This window comes from Cervus canadensis, chromosome 7 (assembly GCF_019320065.1).
Source record: "Cervus canadensis isolate Bull #8, Minnesota chromosome 7, ASM1932006v1, whole genome shotgun sequence".
Classification (NCBI taxonomy): Eukaryota; Metazoa; Chordata; class Mammalia; order Artiodactyla; family Cervidae; genus Cervus; species Cervus canadensis.
This window is the reverse complement of record NC_057392.1, coordinates 74,440,213-74,464,759: the sequence shown is the minus strand read 5'-3', so window position 1 is coordinate 74,464,759 and position 24,547 is coordinate 74,440,213. Positions and strand designations below refer to the sequence as shown.

General features: G+C 37.6%; 2 protein-coding genes across 2 annotated transcripts in view; both read right to left on the bottom strand.

Moving 5' to 3' along the window:
* Positions 1-2,007, bottom strand: part of SERPINI2 (serpin family I member 2) — a 32,957-nt gene extending 30,950 nt beyond the window's left edge. Inside the window, exon 1 of the mRNA XM_043474137.1 lies at positions 1,718-2,007. Coding sequence (XP_043330072.1) covers positions 1,718-1,964 — 247 coding nt within the window. The 5' untranslated portion in view covers positions 1,965-2,007. The remainder of the gene's footprint in view (positions 1-1,717) is intronic.
* A 7,247-nt stretch (positions 2,008-9,254) lies between these two features.
* Positions 9,255-24,547, bottom strand: part of WDR49 (WD repeat domain 49) — a 161,778-nt gene continuing 146,485 nt past the window's right edge. The window contains exon 19 of the mRNA XM_043473817.1: positions 9,255-9,796. Coding sequence (XP_043329752.1) covers positions 9,666-9,796 — 131 coding nt within the window. The 3' untranslated portion in view covers positions 9,255-9,665. The remainder of the gene's footprint in view (positions 9,797-24,547) is intronic.

Sequence of the window (24,547 nt, the reverse complement as noted above, 5' to 3'; positions counted from 1 at the left end):
GTCCTCATCTGTATAGCAGGTTTATGTCTGGCTCACAGAGTAACTGTGAAGAGTAAATAAAATAAAGTATACTGAGTACATAAAACAGTGACTGGTACACTATATATATTTGATAGTTTTAGCATTGTTATTATTATGTTCACAGTCCAGAGTTGTTAAGACTCCCATGTTCCTCTGTAAGAAGGATTCATTTAAAGTAATTTAAATTTCAGAGGCTCTAATTTTGCTAGTTTATCATGGAATCAACTTTATGTATTTTCATGAACGTTCTACTGCTTTTCAAAGCAATATCATGTGATATAAATGTTTCTGGGACTGTGTCGTGGGATTTACTGAAATTAACACAGACAATGAGACTAGATCTGGAATACAGTGACTTCATTTTACATTATCCACAAAGGAGAACTCTGTCAAGTAACTTCACTATCACCAGTTTCTTTTCCATGTAAAATTGCCTTTAAAATGAAGTAAATAGAACTTGGTAAATAGTTTATTCAGGAAAACAGTTTCCTAAATGTAACTACTCTATGCTGGACTTCCCTAGTGGCTCAGCAAAAAGAATCTGCCTGCAATGCAGGAGACATGGTTGGAAAGACCCGCTGGAGAAGGAAATGGCAACCCACTCCAGTCTTCTTGCCTGGAGAATTCCATGGACAGAGGAACCTGGCAGGCTACAGTCCACGGGGTCAAAAGAGTCAGACACAAATTAGAAACTAAACAACAACAACAATTCTATGCCAGGGCAGACATACTGAAATTAGTTACAGTTACAGTAATTACATACCCCCCAAAAAAATCTGGATATCACCTCTAATATTTAGGACACGATATCTGACAGTGACATCAAAGTTTAAAATTCAAATCATTATGGAACTTGGAAGCCCAGGATAGCTAGGGAGATGGACAACCACCCCTTAAGATGGGATACCAGCACTAGACCATCTACACGGTGTCTCACGTAGGCCATTGAGAGAGTAGATAACAACCACTCATACACGGAAGGGTCTCTGATGAGTCACGTAAATGATTCTTTTAAAAAATATTTAGAAATTATTAAATAAGCTTTGAAACTGTATAAGTAAATGCTTTTTCTTGGTCTCATTTAAGTGAAAAAGGTAATTTCAATTAAAAGGCTATCTTTTAAAAACCTACAAAATAATGAGAGACACACAAAGATTTCTGGGTGAGGTTGCTCACTGAAGCATTTTTATAAAAGAAGTACTGGAAACTACTTAATCAGGAAGGATTAGGTAAATATGCAATGGTGATTCCATTAGAGACAATAAAATGCAGCAATTAAAAATATACTCTGAAACAATTGCATGATATGAAAAAAACAATCAGAACACAGTAAGTACTAGTGGAAGAATATAGGTATACATATTTATGGGTGTATATCCACTCATACACACACACATGCACACACAACATGATCTCAATGAAAACTGGCCAAAACAGGCCAGAAGAAAATATTACTGACATAGTCAGTAATGTATATAGAATCAATTTTTTATAAATTATTTTGGTAGTATTTTCCTTAAGAAACAATAAAATTGCTTACATTGACAATTATTTGCATTTAAAATTCTCCATATTATTATAATTTTATACCTTTCAAAATTTACTAAAGTTGTACAACCCTTAGCTTCTCTAATAGTTTAAAAATAAATTTGCCCAGATCTTATCCAGTGTAAATAATCATAAGGAAGAATTTTACCAGTTGAGGTTTCCTGAATTTTTAAAGTTTGTCTTATCTGCTGTTGTGCTTTTCCTCTTGCTCCCAGTTGTATCATTCCAAGGGCCAAAGTTGTTCCAAGAGGTGAAATTATGATGTTGTTTTTATGAGATAAACCAACAGCTTGATAAAGATCCACTACAAATTCAGTATTTCTTTGAGCCAAGGGGCTTGAGGCTCGACTTCCAGAAAAAGTCAATAGGAGACTCCACAGCAGGATCTTATCCATTTTGACCTCTGTGCATTCATTAATTCAAAAGTGATTAGTTTTTAAAAATAATCAGAGTTTATCATAGTAAGTTCAACAGAAAGATTTCTGCCTATTAGAACTTTCCATCTTATTGGAACAAACTACCACAAAATTATTTTAATGCCAATTTTCAGACTAAGCATCATCTATTAGGAGAAATGGGCCATGTGCTGTTAACATTTTTTACGTGCATTCAACAAGCAGTACAGAATGTATTGCAGCTTTTTTTTAATTAAAGGAGAAATTATAATTATGGAACATTATCAACAGTAATACTATCTCTGAATATCTATAGGATACTTTTTTGTATCTTTTCCCATGGTTTTAAATGAGACACTTGTGACTCTGATACCAAGGGAAACTTCTGTCCAGATGACTCTAAAACAGGTAAAAGAACAAAAGGAGAAGTGGAATAAAAGTTGAATACATTCCAGTGTGGTTTTGAACATATACCATTAGGAAGTTAAAGTATTCTAAATCAATTGAGTAATCTGGCTAACTTCTTATAGTAACAAGTCTCACACATTAAAGAATCTGCTACTGTAGGATGAAAGAACTTCCAAACCCACCTCACACTTTTCCAAGGGAAGTACAAAAAAAAAAGCTCAGAAAAAAATTATAAAGAAACAAAATTGCAATCAAATACAAACGGTACAGTAATAACATAAGAAAGCAATTTTTAAAAATCAAAGAATAATTTGACAAACAAATTAACAAATATAAGAAAGTTGCAGTTGAAAACTGTAACCAATTCATAACACTAATGACATCCTATTAAAACACTCTCCACAAAACTTGCAGGAAATCCAACCATCTCATTACATCTGGAGTAGGATGAGTTTTGCATTATTGCTGCAGACTCTAGGAGAATACTGACTCTGAAGTACTTGAAATTTTAAGTATTTTAAATGAAATTTTAAATTAATTTTTAAACTATTTTAATTTTTAGTAACACTAATTTTTACCTTACAAATAATACCTTTTAGTCACTTTAAGTAACTCCTCGTTTAACCCTCTCAGGAAGTAACTCTCTATTGGAGGAAAAAATGAAAACCTCTGGAATAATGTTTTATAAGTCTTATATTTTAAAAATGAAAAGCTATATTTCTAGTGTTCTGCAGATTATTAGGAAGGCTTCCATGACCCCTAAATGGTTGAGTCATTAAGAATCACCATTATACATAAAGATGGTGATGGTGGTGGTTTAGTCACCAAATCATGTCTGACTCTTCTGAACCCATGGACTGTAGCCCACCAGGCTTCTCTGTCCATGGAATTTTCCAGGCAAGAATACTGGAGTGGGTTATCATGCCCTCCCCCAGGGGATCTTTCCAACCCAGAGATCAAGCCTGGGTCTCCTACACTGAGCATCAATCCCAGGTCTCCTGCATTGCATGTGGATTTTTTACCAACTTCGCCACCAGAGAAGCTCCATACATAAAGACACTAATAGTCAATTATTTCCCAAAACTAAGCTATAAAGTCATATTCTAGATATTTCCATTTCTTTTTGGAAATGTGTAGTTAAACTCTATTTGCTTAGATATACAACTTACAGAGGAAAATCCCTCAAAACGCAAGTTAAACAGTTTTTAGAAAATAACATGTTAACAAACTTCAAATATAAATATATGCTATCAAGCAGATGCCTTATGGTGCCTTATTGAGAATTAAATTAGTATATCAGCTTGTGACTGGTAGTATAACAGTGGTAAAAGCCAGAGTGTAAAAGAAGTTTTACATGCAAAATAAATCATTTCTGTGTATCATTTTCTAATATATTCATTATCTTATAAGGTTTCTGACTGAAATATCAGTTTGTAGATATGTAAGTTGTCAAAATGTTAATACTTTTAAGTCATAAAGTGGCAATTTGGCACATTTTTAAGTACTTGGTTTATATTAGAGTAATAAACAATATTATGAAGGATGCAATTTTTCCTTAGTAGACTCTGGGAGTTGTCCTATTAACAATCTTAATAATTAAAGTATATATCCTCTGAGCATCTGTTTTCCCAGAAAAATTTTAGACACTTAATAAACTATAAGCTCATGCAAAAAAAGATGTTTTTAAAATTCACTTACCTCACTGGGTTTCAGATTGTACCTCATCAGAAAACATGAAGGACTGGTGAACTAAGCAACCTGATGAATAGTTCTATAAGAATCTGACCTTCAAACTGATAGTGAAAATTTAAGGAAATTTTAGTCTTTCAAGGAAAATAAAATGATGTGTTAATTTGATATATTTAAATTATACCTGCACCAAAGTGAATTGAAACGCCATTCCTCTGCTCTATTAAAACACTCATGGTCAATGTTACTGCATACATACTTCATTCAAAAGCTATTTAATTTTAAGATACTTACCCCAAAATTGGCTTCTGATTACTCACTGCAATGTTACAGCTAAAATGTGCCTGCTGGGAAACACCAGTACATAGAACACCTGATCAGACAAGGCCAACTCTATTTACCTTGAACATTTGTCCAATTAATTCCTCTAAAACCAGAACAGGTGTTCACATTGGTACAGAAGGACTAACATGACCAGGTTAATGATCAATTATGAAATATGCAAGCATCAAGGGATACAACAATAGAGTTTTTAAAAATCATTAAGTTTGAATTATTATTTCATCCATTATTTCACAATTGAGCAACATGCACACACACACACACAGTAAGTAGAAACAAAATGTGGAAGAATGTGCCAGCAGTTGTAAATTTTCTAGTAATTAGTTCTTTTTGTTTTTTATAGGACTCTCACATCAGATTACCAGTGCATTCCATCATAAATATTTCAGAATGCCTATAAGGAAAAGAATAAAGCTAAATCAAATCCAAAATGCAGAGACAAATTACTGCTGTGTTTACCGAGAACTCAACAATTCATCAAATTATACAATAGTCAGAGGAGCTTCCTGTAGATACAAGGCCCATTTGAAGCCTTAGGAGAAGGAGTGAATCTTGAAGAAATACATACAGTCTTTATGTAGAGCAAAAAGACCAGATTAAGATTATTGATTTACCAAATTATCAAGATAATATTATTAAATATAAATAATTTGATAATAAACATTGGTGTTACTTCTAGATGCTTTTAAAATGCTATATGAAAAAAATGTTATATGATGTTCTCTAAAAACAGATTATTAATAAAAATGTATGCATAATTGAATGGGTTTTGATCTCATTTTTCTAATTCAAATCAATCACATCAATGGCAATCAGATATGAAACACATTGGTTTATTTATCAGAGGCCTCTCAGAAAAGGAAAATTTGGTCTAGTTTCAATTAAACAAATATTCACTATTGATCACTAAATGTAATATTATTTCTGATAACCTTATGAGAAAGAAATACAAGGAATGTAAATACCTTTCAAAATTCTTAAAAAAAAAATACTTCTGCAAGGACCCTGTTGACCTCTTTCAGTGTCCTAACAGGGCAATAGCTCAGGACTGAGAAGCCTCATGACAAAGGACATGATCTCTTAATTTACTAAAATTCTTAATTTTAGCAACATTATCATGCCTCTTGTTCTATTCTGCAATTCAAAAATAAGTCTGAATGCCTAAGACTATCATTCAACCAATGCTCTTCTACCCACGCAATGACACCAGCAAATATCCATCACAAAGACCCTTGGCTACCAAATTATTATGTCTGTACATTACTCAGATTACAATGTGATTTACCCAGGGACAGCTCATTACTTTTCCTTCCAATGACAGAGACAGACTGTCTTAGTAACATCAGTTAATGAAGTTGTTAGGTAAGAACCTTATGATAGAACAGCTCAAGCAGATTGTATATTTTCCTGTCTCTTGGGGAGTAAAAAACAGTGGTCATGAATTTCTCTTCCCTGGTTTAAGCTCTTTTAATAGACAATAAAGATACCACAGTTGTCCATAAAATATTATTGCAAACCTTTAAAATATTTTCACAAATCTGCTTTTTCTATAACTCTATTTGCCTGTAGATCATCAGAGAAAATTCATTAGTGAAAACCAGGGCATTTGCTATAAATTTGAGCACCATTGCTATTCCCACTGTAAAAAATACACTTTAATATGTATAAAAAAGAGTAGCAAGGGTTGCAGGTTCAATCTCATTATCTTTCTTAGCATTTTATAGTTTTTTTTAAGTAAAATTATATTCAGTTCTAAACTAAAAACTCACAAGCAAATGCTCTCATCTGTAAAAGACATATAAGCTAATTCTTCCATGTGAGCACGGATTAATTTCAGGCATTCTTTTCTTTGTCAGTTTGCTCTGTATATTGTGAGTGATGAGAGGAAAATGTTCTGTAAAGAGAATAGGTTAAATTATATTTAGTGTAAGTCTACATAGCACAAACAAAGCAGCCCATTGAAAATTATGGCACATCCTATTTTAATGTGACAAGTTCTTTCACTGCAGAAAAATGGATCTTAAATAATTGAACCTAAATGTTAATTTCAGAAACAGCTTATAAAGTCTTCAGTTCTATTAACATTGGATAGGTGAGACCCTGCTACCTGCCTAGCACAGTTTCTGTAAGATATGACAGTAAGACATGATAACTAAATGTCTTTTTATTTTTTCCTTTTGTGTTTTTGCTATAAATTATTAAAACCAGTAACATTAAAAGAGACTTTCATACTCTTAAAAGCTCTATTCTCATTAAATATACTTGTGAGACAGCCCTTCTTAATTCCTGTTATAAAAGAGGCCCTGAATTAATTAAGGATGGAATTAGGGTCACACACAGCATAGTGCCAAGCACATACACTAGATTACAGAGAGGTTCCGTCTACATGAACCAGGCTACTTCAGAATCATCACTTCAAACAAAGTCACCTCCAGGGCTAAAAAAGTATAAAATAGGTCCAATAAAGGAATTTCCAAATTACAACAGAAAAACTAGAAGGTTCATTCAATTTTCACTTTAGAATCATTGCATTTTATGTGCCTTCACTCAAGAAAGCTGATGGCAGGAAATGTGTACTCTATTTATACACATAAAACTGGTATGGAAAACAGTGCCTTGCATATATCCCTTCGATAATTGGTTGGATGGATACATGGATGGATGGATGGATGTGGAAAAGGAACTTCTCAAAGTATTTTGGCACCCATATTACATCTCTTTAACATCTTAATATTCCCTTAAATTTCTGGAAATAGGGCTCAAATTTCACTCCACTGTATTGTCACCAATCTATGATTCATAGATCATATGCTCTAAGTTAGAAATGATGGATTATCCAGTCAAACCTCCCAACCAGTGCAAGAATTCTCTGCAAACTCCCCGTGAGAGTTATTCAGCCTCTGTTTTAACATCTCAAGGAACCCTTTGTACTAAGGCAAACTTTCATTTTTTCAAAATAATTTAGTTTGAAATACCTTAAAGTTACAGAAAAGTTGCTGTTATAATACAAAGAACTACCATCTCCCTCTCTCTGTTTCTCCAGTTGTTAACATTTCGCCACATACATGTGCTCTATCTATATACCTAATCTCTCTTTCTCTCCCTCTCTCTCTTTATCCTTTCATTGCTGTTGCTATTGTTCACCTGCTAAACTGTGTCCGACACTTTATGATACCATGGTCTGTAGCATGCCAGGCTCCTATGTCTTCCACTAGTCTCCTTTTGCATACATATATATATACACATATATGTATATATGTATGTATACATACACACATATATACATATATATATAGGTGTATGTGTAGATAAATATATGTGGTATGTTTTTATGTATATAAATATATAAACATTATAATTAGTACTTTCTGAATCATTTGAGAGTAAGCTGCAATCACAATTTTGAAATTTTCCTAAAAATTTCACTCTTTTATCTAGCTAGCTAGTTAGCTAAAATCATGAGTTCAAACTGATGTCTATAATCCAAAGCCCAAATCTCAAGGTTCTTTCTAGTTTTCTTCCTTTCAAATTTTATGAATACCTTTATTTATTTATTTACTTATTTTGGCTGACTTGGTCTTCGTTGTTTTGCATGGGCTTTCTCTAGTTGCGGTGAGCGGAGTAGGGCTACTCTTCTTTGCAGTGCCTGGGCTTCTCGTTGCAGTGGCTTCTCTTGTGGCAGAGCATGTGATCTACACGTGCGGGGGCTTCAGTATTTGTGGCACAGGAGAGCATCAGTTGCAGCTTGCAGGTTCTAGACCGGGGGCTCGGTGGTTGTGGCACAGGGCCTCAGCTGTTCTGCGACATGTGGAATCGTCTTAGACCAGGGATCAAACCAGTGTTCCCTGCATTGGCAGGCAGATTCTTATCCACTGAACTGCCAGGGAAGTCCTATAAATACCTTCTATAACAATGAGATACTTGGCTCTCATTATTCTCAATATATTTACTAATTTATTCATTTGTTTATTCAATATTTATTTATAATATAACCAATCTCCCAACTATGCTGGTCATCACTTCTGCTCAACCCTCTTCCTTCCCATCCACCAATACCCTTTCCCACTAACCTCCCCCACCCATACTCTTGGGTCCAGTTTATCTCTGCTGGGTTTTCTCTCAGGTCCTCCTACTTTCTTTCCTAGCCATGCAGCAGGACTGCTGCCAACAATTCTGTATCAAGATGAGAAATGAAGATGGGAAGGAAAAGGAAAATAAGAAATCTTTTCAAGTTTTAACAAAGATTAGGAAGCCATTCCAGAATCTGCCTTCTTACAAGTGTGCCCATCAGTTCTACTTCTACCCTCTTTCTTCAAGGCAGCTTTGAAATATAGTTTGTATATATATATATACTATATAAATATAGTTTGTATATACTATTCTCAGCTTTGAGAATAGTTTGTATCTCCCATGAATTCTCTTTCATAAGCCAAACCAAATAGTCCCTACTTGACCTTCCATATAAAATGAGTATTTTATACAACCCAGTGCCCTATTTTTCCCCAAGGCCATTCCCTATTTGGTTGTGCTATGCCACTCAATTTTAGAGAACAGTATAACAAAATATAAGGAGGGCATGGCAACCCACTCCAATATTCTTGCCTGGAGCATCCCCATGGACAGAGCAGCCTGGTGGGCTACAGTCCATGGGGTCGCAGAGTCGGACACAACTGAGGGACTAAGTACTGCACAGCGCATAACAAAGTATAGAACATGTGGAGTGATTTCTCAATAAGTACCTGGAAGGATGGCCATGTCATTAAAAACTCAGTAGTAATAGTTGTTTTGACAAGTTTTAATTGCATTATCAGAATCATTTTTTAAAATCAAAAAAGCACAAATAACCCTGAATGCTTTTCTTAATCAAGTTTATATTCACTGTGTCAGACATATTTAACTTCAATACAAATTGATTTTACAATGAAAATTGAACAAACATATTTGTCTATAGGAGCAACAAAAAGTGTGACTGGTTAGAATACTTTGTTCTGGAATTGTTTAGAAAAAAAGTTGGAACTTTTATATAGCAACATGAGAATAGGTACCAGTTGCTATTGTCCCCTCTTTAGTCATATGTTTCTATTAAAAAAGGAGAGAAATTGAAAGGTGATGGATAAAAGCGGCACTTAAACACTATTCCAAAATGAATTTTCCTGGAGTTCAAATATAGAGTAAAAGAAAGGAGCAATATTCTTGATTCCATTTTTTGTGCATTTTATATACATACTTCATGCAATGATGAAATATTTATTTTTCTTTCAATTACCATGGTTTCTTATTTCCTTTTATCTTCACTTCACTACTTGTTTCTTGACGTAACTGCTTGGCTCTTCTTTCATGATCCAGAATTTCTTTGGGAAACAGGTTTTTCTCATCAAATATTGCTTTCAATGCTGCAAAATGGTGTAGAAAATGACATATAAATTGTACTTGGTAAAAGATCCAATTAAATGAAATAGTGGGGAGAAATTTTCAAATTTCACTTCTTGAAACGTGGATGCTTTTAAAACCAAGAGTCTCCTGGGAAAATTTTCGCTTAAGCTTCTTCTATTCCTTTTAATTCAATTTAAATTTAGAAGTTAAGTTTTAACAGAGTTCATCTATTAATGTATTTATATCATTATAGAAATCTACTGTTTAACAGGAAAAGACTAAAGAAGATTGCATTTTCCATTTTTGTTTTTTCATCTACTTAACAGCTATCAAGGACTTGTACAAAGCAAGGAACAAATTATTCTGTATTGAAATAAAACTATTAAAATCATCAAAACACAATGTGACTGTCTGCATGACTAAATAAGTACATCTGCCATCACATCCTTATAAGATAGTTTGATCTGCAGGGATCTGTGGCTTCAGAAGACAGCCAAATTAACCCCATGAATGGTTATATGTGTTAGTGAGAAGCAGAAGGAAATTGTGTCTTGCACTCCAAAAAAAATTGTTTTTGGCCTTTTGCTAAATTTTGTCATTTTAACAAATGCAGATTGAATATACATTACATACTATGCTCAGGTATAAATGGGGCACAAATATGACTAAGTCGCAGGCTTCCTTCCAACTGGTAGAAAGTGAGAGCCAAATAACCCAAATATCATCTATAATAGGATCTCTTCTAAGAGAATAGGAGCCATGTAAATGGTGGTTAAACACATAATGAGATTGTAACAATACACAGATATCAGAGAATACACAGATATCAGAGATGCTATTTGAGATAGACCCTGAAGCCCAGAGAGAATTATCATTGATAGCGAGGACTATGGAGATGAGGAAACATTTGCAAAGGAGAAAAGGAAAGCCAACTAGAGGGAACAAAGTAAATACAATTATGGAGAAAGAGAGCTACTCTTCTGGCCACTCTGAGCAATTTAGAAAGATCTAAAAGAAGCGTAAGATATATAAAGGAGAGGAAAGTAGAATGAGATTTGAGCTGGACTGAGGGCCACTTTAAATACTAAGCCAAAAAATACGAAACAAAGAAACCACACAAACATTGAAAAAATCTCACAGTATAGAAGCATCTTTATACATTTGGATTTTAAAAAAAGAAAACCCAAACTCTCCATGTCCCATACAAACATAACTATAAACGTCAGTATCTCACCCTCTTTGTTCTTGGATATTATACAAGAACAACCAGGAAAGTAAGAGGAAATAACTGCACAAACAAATTCTATATTCAGCAAAACCCCAAGGTAGACCTAACCTGCAGCCTACAAACCATGACGAGGGGCAGCAAACGGCAGAGACTGGACCGAAGTTACAAAGAGAAATTGCTAAGTATGCAGAGAGCAGCAGCATTTCCGAAAGTGCCGGCAAAGAGACGCTCACTAAAGATGAGGGGCTCACCCTGCGGTCCAAGCACTGTATCCTTCATTTACACCTATGGATGCTACATGGGGTGAACAAGGCCGGAAACTGAAAGCTCTCAGGTGCTTCAGAGAAACATATGAGGCAGGACTACCTAAAGAATCACACCTACGAGCCATTTTCTGCTAAAAGAAGACCGTCTCTACAGGTTGTAAAACTTGAAAGCCACACTGATCACATGTCCCAGGCTCTCGGCCTGGGACCTACTACAGGTCCCAGGACCTACTACAAATTTCAAGTCTATGAAAACCAACCTCATTAATGATAATTAATTAAAAGAGTAAATTAAAAAAATAAAAAGGCTGGCATAGCAAGGACACAAGATTGCGGTAACACAATTAGGCATAGAGTATCCAAGTGAGAAAAGCAAATGTGAGAAGGTGAATATCTAAAAGAACAAATTAGAGGGAAATGAGAGATGCTGAGAAAAAGATCCAGCAAGCATAAACGGGGTGAGTCTTTAAGAAAGAAAAGGTAAGCAGAAATATTTTAAAGCATTATGTAGTAAAACTACCCTCAATAAGAGACAACTTGACAAACAGAAAAGATGTTGTTAATCACCTCTTTAATAGCCTTGTCTCCAAATAGAGTCACATTGTGAGATGCTGGGGGCTAGGGATTTTGGGAAACACAATTCAGCCCATAGCATGTATTTTGGAACTTTTAAGTTCCAATGAAGCTTCAGTCTTGCCTCTGCATTTTTGGTAACTTAGTTCCAAACACAATCAGTTTTATTAACATGTCTTCACTTTTCCAAAATCCCAATCCCTTTATTTGCTTGTAAATTTGATATTTCTTGGTATAATTTTATGTTTTGTATAGCTTAGAAGCAGGCAATCTTTGTTACTGGCCTGAGACAATTTTTTTAAATTGTGGAAAAGATGGAGTTTGGTGATATCGCTAGTGGAAAGAAGGAGTTGGGGGCAAAAAGATATAAGTAAAAAACCTATTTTTTGTTTCTATTGAGGGGGTGGGGGGAAGACATACCTTATGCCAGAAATAATAGACTCAGAATAGCCAAAAACAATAGCAAAATCACTAGTTTTTAAAGATAAAGACAGAATCACTTGACAGCCAACCTAAATGATCTAATCACTCAAGTGAAGAGAAATAAATGTCGTACATTAGGTATCTTCATAGCGACGATCAATACCAGTAGACAGTAGACATAGCAACTGCCACAAGATAAGCAAGCAAAAAATATGTGAGGTAAGAATATTACAAACATCCAATCTGCCCTTCAAATTTGAAAACTATCAATAGTTTCAACATGCAGGGTTTTCAGGGATTACTGCTCCCAACAGTACATTTTAGGAAATTACTACAACATAAGTTGAGAAATGACAGGAAAATTTGGAAATAGATATGGTGGTGAGCATTAAATGTATTTAATAGTTAAACATATTCAGTTCAGTTCAGTTCGGTTCAGTTCAGTCTCTCAGTCGTGTCTGACTCTGTGACCCCATGAACTGCAGCACGCCAGGCCTCCCTGTCCATCACCAATGCCGGGAGTTCACCCAAACCTATGTCCATCGAGTCGGTGATGCCATCCGACCATCTCATCCTCTGTCATCCCCTTCTCCTCCTGCCTTCAATCTTTTCCAGCATCAGGGTCTTTTCCAATGAGTCAGCTCTTCGCATCAGGTGGCCAAAGTATTGGAGTTTCAGCTTCAACATAAGTCCTTCCAATGAACACCCAGGACTGATCTCCTTTAGGATGGACTGGATGGATCTCCTTGCAGTCCAAGGGACTCTCAAGAGTCTTCTCCAACACCACAGTTCAAAAGCATCAATTCTTTCTTTAGAGTCCAACTCTCACATCCATACATGACCACTGGAAAAACCATAGCCTTGACTAGACAGACTTTTGTTGGCAAAGTAATGTCTCTGTTTTTTAATATGCTATCCAGGTTGGTCATAACTTTCCTTCCAAGGAGTAAGCGTCTTTTAATTTCATGGCTGTGGTCACCATCTGCAGTGATTTTGGAGCCCAGAAAAATAAAGTCAGCCACTGTTTCCCCATCTCTTTGCCATGAAGTGATGGGACCGGATGCCATGATCTTAGTTTTCTGCATGTTGAGCTTTAAGCCCACTTGTTCACTCTCCTCTTTCACTTTCATCAAGAGGCTCTTTAGTTCTTCTTCACTTTCTGCCATAAGGGTGGTGTCATCTGCATATCTGAGGTTATTGATATTTCTCCTGGCAATCTTGATTACAGCTTGTGCTTCTTCCAGCCCAGCATGTCTCATGATGTACTCTGCAGATAAGTTAAATAAGCAGGGTGACAATAGACAACCTTGACGTACTCCTTTTCCTATTTGGAGCCAGTCTATTGTTCCATGTCCAGTTCTAACTGTTGCTTCCTGACCTGCATACAGGTTTCTCAAGAGGCATGTCAGGTGGTCTGGTGTTCCCATCTCTTTCAGAATTTTCCACAGTTTATTATGATTCACACAGTCAAAGGCTTTGGCATAGTCATGGCAAACCACTTCAGTATTCTTGCCTTGAGAACCATGAAGAGTATGACAAGAGTTAAATGTATAACTGAGATTAAAACAGCGTAGCCTTGGATGACAAATTAGAAGGCAAATGCCAGATAAAATTAACAAAAACTGGGAGAGTAAGAAATAAGTTTCATTCATGATAATTCAGTAACAGCTAAGAGAGAAAGGACTTAAACCAACAAGTCTAGTGGTAGCAGCAGAAGCAAATTTAACAAAAGCACAAAGATCATATTATTGAATAAAATTGTGTGGTGGATGAGAGGGAGGAGAATGAAGAAACATGCTCATTTTATCATCAGTCAACATGAATCTAATTGTTACTGTCCTAGAAAAATAAAGTGCTGGAAGAATTATATATACCTCTGACTATAAAAGTACTACCAATACAAATGTATAACAACGCCCCCAGATAAAAATAAAGAAAAAGATTACAGGTTGAGTGAAAACTTCAGCATCATGGGAGAGAGAATTCTCACTGAATAATGTTTTATATGTTCTAATATTTGACCAGTAGGAAGATATGCTGTTTTTCATGTAAGAATGTATGTATATGTTAATTATTTATTTTTGGCTGCGCTGAGTATTTACTGCTCCATGCAAGCTTTCTCTTGTTGTGGCGATCGGGGGCGACTCTAGTGTGGTGCATGGGCTTCTCCTTGCAGTGGCTTCTCTTGCCGTGAAGCAGCGGCTCTAGATGCGTGGGCTTCAGCGGTTGCAGCACATGGACTCAGTAGCTGGTTGGGGCTCCTGGGCACAGGCTCAGCAGTTGTGGCGCCCAGGCTTCATTGCCCCGAGGCAGGTGGGATCTTCCCTGACCAGGGATCGAATCCATGTCCCCTGCATTGGCAGGTGGGCTTTTATCCACTGGACCACCAGGGAAGCCCTATATTTTGTTAATAAGACAAAATGCAACCTGGACCTAGCTCATAAGCAAAGCTAAAAATGAAAACACTTTCCACTGCGCTAATACCAGCAACACAAGATGGTGTGGATTCCTGCCAGCTCTCAGTTGATTCTGTCCTCTGTGCCGGCAGGTAAGCACTGTAGCATCACAAGGCATTCTGAAGGCCTCAGAATTCTCCTGAGGACCACTGTGAATGCTGCTTCTGAAATAAACTCTAGTTACTGAGATGTGTCTCAACTAGATGGGGAATTTTCATTGTAACTGACTGGTTTTGGGGACCATTCGGCCAATAACAAACCAAAAGGACTTTGTAAGTTCTTGACAGGGGCAGTCTTTCTGGGATTATTTATTTATTTATTTTTGAGTTAAAAAACAAATGATAAAAAATTCATAGGCAAGGATGAATACCTATTTCTTGGGCCTGATGCTTAGAATTTGGAGAGTTTTCTTTAAGAAAATGAACAGAAAATTACAAATACAAAATTATTCATAAAAGTGGCTAAGTATTTAGAATGAGAAAATAAATCTCAACAAATTACTGGAAGCTTTGTACAGCTGAGTCCTTTTCATCTTCAGATTTCTTTTACAAAAGGCAACTGAAATGTTTACCTGGAAATGATCCCTGCTTGAAACCTGACTTCCTCTCTTGACCCAGAACACCTTAAAACTCCTTCTTGCTGTTGTTGCAGTTTTTCAGTTGCTAAGTTGTCTCTGACTCTTTGTGACCCCCTGAACTGAAGAATGCCAGGCTTTTCTGCCCATCACTATCTCCCTGAGTTTGCCCAAACTCATGTTCATTGAGTGAGTGATGCCATCCAACCATCTCATCCTCTGTTGCCCCCTTCTCCTCTTGACCTCAATTTTTCCCAGCATCAGGGTCTTTTCCAATGAGTCAGCTCTTCGCATCAGGTGGCCAAAGTATTGGAGCTTCAGCTTCAGCATCAGTCCTTCCAATAAATATTCAGGACTGGTTTCCTTTAGGATTGACTGGTTTGATCTCCTTGCTGTCCAGGGGACTCTCAAAGTCTTCTCCAACACCACAGTTCGAAAGTGTCAATTCTTTGGCACTCAGCCTTCTTTATGGTCCAACTCTCACATCCATACATGACTACTGGAAAAACCATAGCTTTGACTATATGGACCTTCGTCGGCAAAGTGATGTCTCTGCTTCTTAAAACACTAAGTTTGACATAGCTATTCTTTCAAGGAACAAGCATCTCTTAATTTCGTGGCTGCGGTCACCATCCACATTGATTTTGGAGCCCAAAAAAATGAAATCTGACACGTTTTCACATTTTTCCTATTTATTTGCCATGAAGTGATAAGATAAGGTAAGGCTTAGTTGCTCAACTGTGCCCAACTCTTTTCAGTCCCATGGATTGTAGCCCACCAGACTCCCCTGTCCATGGGATTTTCCAGGCAAGAATACTGGAATGAGTTGCCATTCCCTTCTCCAGGGGATCTTCCTGACCCAGGGCTTGAACCCCAGTCCATTGCATTGCAGATGGATTCTTTACCATCTGAGCCACCATAGTGATTAGTAACTCCTAATACTCACAAGGGTGTTTGTGGATAAAACTTACATAACTTAACCTACATTAGCTTCACTGACAATCTCCTTTATGTGGCAAAAGTCATGTCATTAACCTAACACCTTCTAAATGAATAATGGTCCTCAATCCATCTCGCTATTCAGAGTAACAACACCTGCTGGATTCATGACATAAGGTTTGCACATGAGTGAGTCTGCCATGGATTGTGATACATGTAAGAAACCAATATCCATTTACTGAGCCTCTTTAAGATTATAAAAGAATGTCTTTAACCTTGCTGTGATGACTTGTTTTCATCACAGACTCTTCTCAAGACTCTTCTCAGTTATTCAATCAAACACTCAGTGTTGCTCTGAAAAATTTTTGCAAATATAAAGTCCCTAATCAATGGACTCTTAGTAGGGAGATTATCCTGGATAATTTGGGAAAGCCAGACTTAGCCAGTTAGAAGACCTCAAAAGAAGGGCTGAGGCTTCCTTATGAGAGAAAAGAAATGCCAATATACCGGACAAAGGCTTCTGCTTTTGCCCACAGAGTTCCATGCTCTTCCTGTCTTAACTGCTGGGGATGACAGCTTTAGCCTGTGATCAGTCTGCCCATAATCTCCCTTCCTGACTCAGCCCTACTCTTCTTGGACTTGCTGCACCAGACCTCACAACCCCATAAGGTGATTCCTTGTCATAAATTTCAATATATGGTCCTGCTAGTTCGGCTTCCCTGAACTCTGACTGCTACACCTGCCGTAAAGTGTGCTGTTTAAGGCAGAACAATCGTGAAGGGTGAAGTGTTCTTATGAAGACAAATAGACTGGTTTGTCAAGGTTCCTGTGATTTATGACTGGAATCTGTCAGGTACTCTTTGTAAATAAAATTTATATTTATTCAAACATACAGCTTGTCTTAAAGCACCTTCAAGTTCCCACATAGGTGTCATGTAGACCTCAAGCCTCAAACTTCTTGTCCTTTGGGTCCAACATCTTACTTGGAATCTTGGCAAGTGGTTCACTCAGAAGGGAAAGAAACAGCCAATGTATTTGGATTCATTGGGTCACATTCCATGCTTAAGCCTTCTAAGACTTCCTTCACATTTAAAATTAACCCACGTTTATTGCCCAAGCTACACGGCCTCATGTGACCTGATCCCTAACCCCCTCCACCCTCACTTCATGCCTCCTACAAGAATCTCTCTCACTCTGCCCCAGCAACACTGACATTTCTGTCCCTAGAATACACCAACATGTAGCTTTACACTTCTGTTCCCATCCTTGGAATATTCTGCCCCCAATTGTTTGAAGAACTATTTCCTCTTATCTTTCAGGATTCAGCTCAACAATCAGAGAAACTTTCACTGATGCTACATCTAGTCACATTCTATCATATTATCTTGCTTTATTTTTTTCATACCATTTGTCAATGTGTGCATGCTAAGTCACTTCAGCGGTGTCTGACTCTTTGCGACCCTGTGGACTGTAGCCTGCCGGGCTCCTCTGTCCTTGGGATTTTTCAGCCAAGAATACTGGTTACCATGCCCTCCTCCAGAGGATCTTCCCAACCCAGGGATCGAACTTGCATCTTTACATCTCTTGCATTGGCAGGTGGGTTCGTTACCACTAACACCACCTGGGAAGGTGGTGCTATATATATATATATATATATATATAAAATAAATGAACAAATGAATGAAGATTCTCCAGGTTTGTAAAGGGGCAGGCTCATTCCTCACACTTTGAAATTCTTACATTCCAGAGACTGGAGGAACTTGGTTATGGTAATAGAAGGGAGGATTTCCATGTCACAAATCTGTATATCCATCCACTAACCATAACACCTGCTCTTAAAAATTAACATCAAGTGTTATCAGTAAACATTTACAGTCTCTACTTCCTACTCAGGAAAAGATGACACTATACATTGATCACTTCATTTTATAGTTGGCTGCCGAACAAGATTTGTTAATAGTGATAACCAAAAGGTGTTTTTAAAATGATGAAAATGAAAAATGTGGTGGTCATGAAGCTATTCAAACATTTTTATGAAAATAAAATGATTCAGTGATTTTAATAAAGCAAAGTTAATCTTTTGTCATCTGATTTCCCCTTTGCCCCCCAGTTGAAGACTAACTATATATAGATGAACAACAGTGACAAGCCTCACAAAGGCACCTGAGCAAGAAGGGACTTAGCAACCATGCAAATAGAGCACTGCAATGACCAGCTGTTGTTAGTTTATGAATATAGAGTATTCTGCAAACCTTCTCTTTAATTCACATTCTCCATCTTATTCTAAGTCCTCTAGATAAGTGCTTCTCAAACATCAAGGTGCATTGGAATCACCTAGAAATCTTGTTAGAATGCAGATTCTGATTCCATAGATCTGAGTTGAGGCCTGTGATTCGGAAATTCTAACATCCTCCTCGGTGATGCCCAGGCTACAATCCACTGCTCACGTTTTAACATCAAGGTTCTAATTCCTAAATCTAGACTCTAGAGAAGGATGGCCAAGCTGTCATTTAATTTCAGCCATCGCTGAACAACAATCAGGTAACCAAAGCAGCAGGTTGTTGCAGAGTAGTGAGAGTGTGCCAGAATGCTTTAGTGGTCTTCATACGACTCTTAAATGACCAGTTCAGTACAGTTCAGTCACTCAGTCATGTCCGACTCTTTGCAGCCCCATGGACTGCAGCACACCAGGCTTCCCCATCCATCACCAACTCCCAGAACCTACTCAAACTCATGTCAATCAGGTCAGTAATGCCATCCAACCATCTCATCTTTTGTCGTCCCCTCCTCCTCCCACCTTCAATCTTTCCCAGCATCACGGTCTTTTTCAATGAGTCAGTTCTTCCCATCAGGTGGCCAAAGTATTGGGGTTTCAGCTTCAACATCAGTCCTTCCAATGAATATTCAGGACTGATTTCCTTTAGGGTGGACTGGTTGGATCTCCTTGCAGTCCAAGGGACTCTCAAGAGTCTTCTCCAGCATCACAATTCAACAGCATCAATTCTTCCGTGCTCAGCTTTCTTTATAGTCCAACTCTCACATCCACACATGACTACTGGAAAAACATAGCTTTGATTAGATGCACCTTTGTCAGTAAAGTAATGTCTCTCTTTTTTTAAAATGCTGTCTAGGTTGGTCATAGCTTTTCTTCCAAGGAGCAAGCGTCTTTTAATTTCATGGCTGCAGTCACCATCTGCAGTGATTTTGGAGCTCAAGAAATTAAAGTCTCTCACTGTTTCCATTGTTTCCCCAACTACTTGTCATGAAGTGATGGGACCGGATGCCATGATCTTAGTTTTCTGAATGTTGAGTTTTAAGCCAACTTGTTCACTCTCCTCTTCCACTTTCATCAAGAGGCTTTTTAGTTCTTCTTCACTTTCTGCCATAAGGGTGGTGTCATCTGAGTATCTGAGGTTATTGATATTTCTCCTGGCAATCTTGATTCCAGCTTGTGCTTCATCCAGCCTGACATTTCGCATGATGTACTCTGCATGTAAGTTAAATAAGCAGGGTGAAATGACCTGTTCACCTTTTTTAAAAATGATTTTGGTTTTTTTAAGAGCAGGTTTAGGTTTACAACAAAATTGAAAGGAAGGTACCAAAGATTTCTCCTATATGCCCTCCCCTTACACATGTATAGCCTTCTCCATTATCCAGATTATTCACACCAGAGTGGCATATATTTTAGTAAGGCTGAGTCTACACTGACACATTATAATCACCCAAATTGCATAGTTACCTAAAGGGTCTACTCTTGGTGTTGCACATTTTATGGATATTTAAAGGATAATGACAAATATCATTCATTATAACATCATATGGAGATTTTTCATTGTCTTAAAAAAAAATCTTCTGTGCTCTTCCTATTCACCTCTTCTCCTCCTTCCCTGGCAACCACTGATCTTTTTACTGTTTCCATAGTTTTGCCTTTTCCAGAATCCCACAGAGTAGGAATCATGGGAATCATACAATGTGCACCTTCAGATTAGCTTCTCTCCCCGTGGTGAGAATGCAAAATGGTACGGCCACTTTGGAAGATAGTCGGTTGGTTGCCCTACAACCTCAGCAGCATTTGTTGCTATCAGTGTTCTAGATTTTGGCCATTCTAATGAGTGCATGGTGATAATCCATTGTTCTTTTTTACTTTGAATTTCCCTGGTGACGTATGATGTGAACCATCTGTTTAAAAAATGTTTTTCACACATTAATGACTTCTATTTTGTAGGACTCAATTTATGGTGCTATCAAGTAAGCAAAGATATAATAGGAAGGATTTTTTGTTTACTTCTAGTTTTGTGCTCAATCTGGACCTTCAGTTAACTAAAATTTCCTGGAATGAATAACATGTAGAAATCTCTTATTTCTTACGTAAACTGAATATATCTATAAATACATTCTCCTTGTATTTAATTATTTGTTCAAGTAAGATTTCCATATCAGATTCTTTTTCTTTACTGATACTAGATTTAAGATTGTATTATAAAACAAGGTGGATTTTATATGTATACGTCTTACTTATAGTTTAAGAACTATAGAGAGCAATGAAAACCCAGTATTGACAGTATTGACTCTAGCATATCCTTCTGAGTAGGCAGATTCTAGCTGAGTTCACTATTTTTGAACTATTTTGCCCCTCTTTGTAAATTGTAGGTTGCCATGGATATGCAAACTCTAAGAGTTTTAACTGACCTGCTCCCATTCCTTGAAAACACCAGTTGGGGTACCTATCTGCAAATTGGGTCAGAGAACCCCTACCAATTTTTCAGTTCTTCTAGTTTTCTTCAGTATCTGACTACAATCCTCCAAACTTACTCAGTTCTTCTTACACCTGTCTATAACTGAGAACTAAATCTGACAGGCCAAGTCTCTAGGCTGCCCTGCATCTCCTTTGCTGTCAGGACCTCCCGGGCTTAGAAACAACTGACCTTTGCCACCCGCTCCTAACATTGGGCTCAACTGGTTCTGCCAGAGCAATGCCAGCAAGAATCCCAGAGAGACACTTCTTCGACACTGTTTTGCCCCACCCAGAAAATTCATGATCACCTCGGGGCTGTCCAACAATGAGCGGTATTCATTCATCTTGAACAAAAGTGAGGGGGTAACAGCATTGAACCTTACCTGAATCCTGTAAAATTAGAACATGGAGGCCGTTAAGAAATGCCACACTCCTCTCATGTTCTGGAAATAGATGACAGCCAAGGACCACTCTTTTCTCTCTCCTCAGATAAGGCCTACTCCACCCTCCTCACAAGTCTGATAAGACTCATGGATTCATTGACCTGTCTCTATAACAGCTCAAGCCCCCTTCCTTTTTTGAGATATCCCTCTTTAATGAATATTCTTCCTCTTGAAATAGCTTGAATACAGTTATCTCTTACATTATCCTGTGCATTTTGTCTTTGACAGAACAACAACAACAACAAAACAACTCGCCTGAGGTATCACTAATGCAGCATTTCCTCTATCCTGGAAGTTTTAAAGATGTTATAGGTACAATTCGAATGACTTCTGGGGAATTTATTGACAAAATCTGACCCAGAGCCACTTCTAAGTAGTTTCCAGTTTTTTGAATAAAACATATCAAAAAGGGGTTTCAAGCTGCTTGAGAACCCACAGGGAACAACTTGGAAGCTAAAGAGAGATTGTGAAAGATGTTTCAACTTGAAAGGGAAAGAAAGAAAATACAGAAGAACATTGAAAACCCAGTAGGTAAGATTAAAAAGTCACCTGGGGGTTATGAAGTGTTTGAAAACTGTCCCAAGTTCCAAAATAATAGTTTAGAGTGTTGAAAGTAAGTCTGGCAAAATGCCTCTCATCATACAATCCCCAAATAACCTTCCAAACACTGTAATTATGGAGATTTCAAGAATGTTTGTAAAATGCAGTGCAAAGACTTAAGGTAGACTCTGTAATGATAATGTGGAGGAGGGACTATATTGGTGATTGAGTTTTTTTAAGATTTTTTAATTGAGATTTTTTAAGAGATTTTTTAAAGTGTCATTTATAATAGCAATTTTTAAATTCAGTAGCCTCCTATGAAAAAGGAAATGAACAATTTTAAATGAAAGTTATAAAAACAGGCAATATTAAGTGAAATAGCTGGATTTATAAATCATCATAAGAATAGGTTGCCTAGGGATTGTGATTGCAACACTATTTGAACAAGAGAGGCTACATCTAGAAATATTAATAACATGGACACCTGCCTAAAAAACATGAATTCTTCTCAACTATAATCCATCTTTTACTGGTTATGCAAAACTAGATAAATTATTTAAACTCTTCTTCTATGCCATTGAGCCTATGCCAGAGACCCTACATATAGTAAATAGGGGCAATAATAATCCCTATGTCATAGAGCTATTTAGTGGAATAATAATATCATCAGTAAAGAAAATGTATTAAAATTTGATTAGGTGACAGGTTCTGTGCTAAGGGCTTCACATGGGTTATTTCACCTAATGTTCACAACAACATTATGGGGAGGGTAACAAATATGATGCCCATTTTTAGTTGAAGAAACTAAGGCATAGAGAGTTTAATTGACCTGATCAAGGTCATACAGATAGCAAATGGTAGTCTTGATTTGAAGCCATGCTTACGCTAGAAATTTGGCCCTAACTATATCTTTATTGCTTTGAGTCTTCCAGGTTTTTTTCAAAAGACAACCATAACCATTAACACCTTATAACTTAGGAGGAATAATGACTGTGATTTCAAAGGTTACAAAATAATGCAAAGGACAGGAGTGGAATAAAAAGCATGAATAGCCAGGGAACAGGATACTATGCCAACTACCAATGTTTTGCTCCTCGGTTCCCATCGCACTCTTCACTGCTTGCTGTGTGGTAATGGGCATGCTAAGAAGCTGCATGCTAAGAAGCTTCAGCCATGTCTGGCTCGTTGCCACCCTTGAACTGTAGCCCTCCAGGTTCCTCTGTCCATGGGATTCTCCAGGTAAGAATACTGGAGTGGGTTGCCATGTCCTCCTCCAGGGGATCTTCCCGACCCAGGGATAGAACCCACATCCCTTAGGTCTCCTGCATTCGCAGGCAAGTTCTTTACCGCTAAGCACCAAGTGGTAATAGGCCCGAGTCCTGTAAATCTCTCCTTTACAGCTGGGATGATGCTGAGCTCTGCCACTAGAGGGCACTAGAGGGACACTGGAGTTCTCTCTAAGTGGGTGCTTCTCTCACCAGCCTCCTACAGGGCTGCTCCTCCAGCGCTAGACACCCATAGCATGGCTTCCCCAGGACCCAGCTCCTCTCCTGTCTTCTCCAGCTCCAGACTCTTCTTATGCAAGTATAGTCTTCTCCAGAACCAGCAGCTTCCCTCGTCACCCTCTCAGGTGACTGCAGCCAAGTGCCACCTGTTGACCACCATCTAGTGAATGACTTTCCATAATATCCCAGGAGGCAAGGGGAAGGCCACCAGTGTGATTCCTCCCTGTGACAGCCTCCCCTGTGCCCCCTTGATGCCTCTGCAGTGAGTTCTGCACCCCCGTGGATGGGAGAGAATCCGAGAACAGATTTCTGCAAATTCCGCCTGCAGCAGCTCTGCCTCCTTGCCATCCAGTGAGACAGGGATGAACCCACTCCTGCAAGGTCTGGGTCTCAGCCCTAGTGGGCATCTTCTCCCATCTAACTCAGGCCTGGAAGTAGTGGCTGATCTTTAGACCTCCTGTGTTCTTCAGAATTCTCTTTACTTCTTGCTAGCCAGTGTTTTATAATGTGCATATATTCTATCTAAAATCAGAAGAAAAAAATGAACTAAAAAATAAAACTAATTCTAAAACATGCCTTGACTGTAGTTCTCCTGACTTACAGTGGCTTTTCAGTTATTGGTCTTTGTCTTTCCTCCAGACTATAGTCAGTTTCTTGGAAATGTGCTAGCTTTCCTTGGTTGATGACCCACAGGTACCTCTGTCTCAACATAGTCTGAAACTAATGCTACACCATCTCTTCCTCCTGTAAGTCCTCTCTCAATAACTGCCTCTTTTATTGACACAGTTATCCAGGCTAGAAATCTGACAGTCATATATATCTTAACATCTCACCAGGGCATATAATCCTTTCATTTATCTCAGCAACACTTCTCAAATTAGTTTCTCCCTTTCAGGGTCTCCTTATCTTCAAAAATAATAATAGTTACCATTTATGCTTATTATGGGCTAGTCACTGCTAAAATTAATCCACACAACTCCAGGCACCATTGGTCCCACTCAACAGATGAGAAAACTGAGAATTTGTAGGTTATGTAATTTATCCAGATATAAACAACTAGTAAATGGCAAAGTGAACATGGACAAGCAG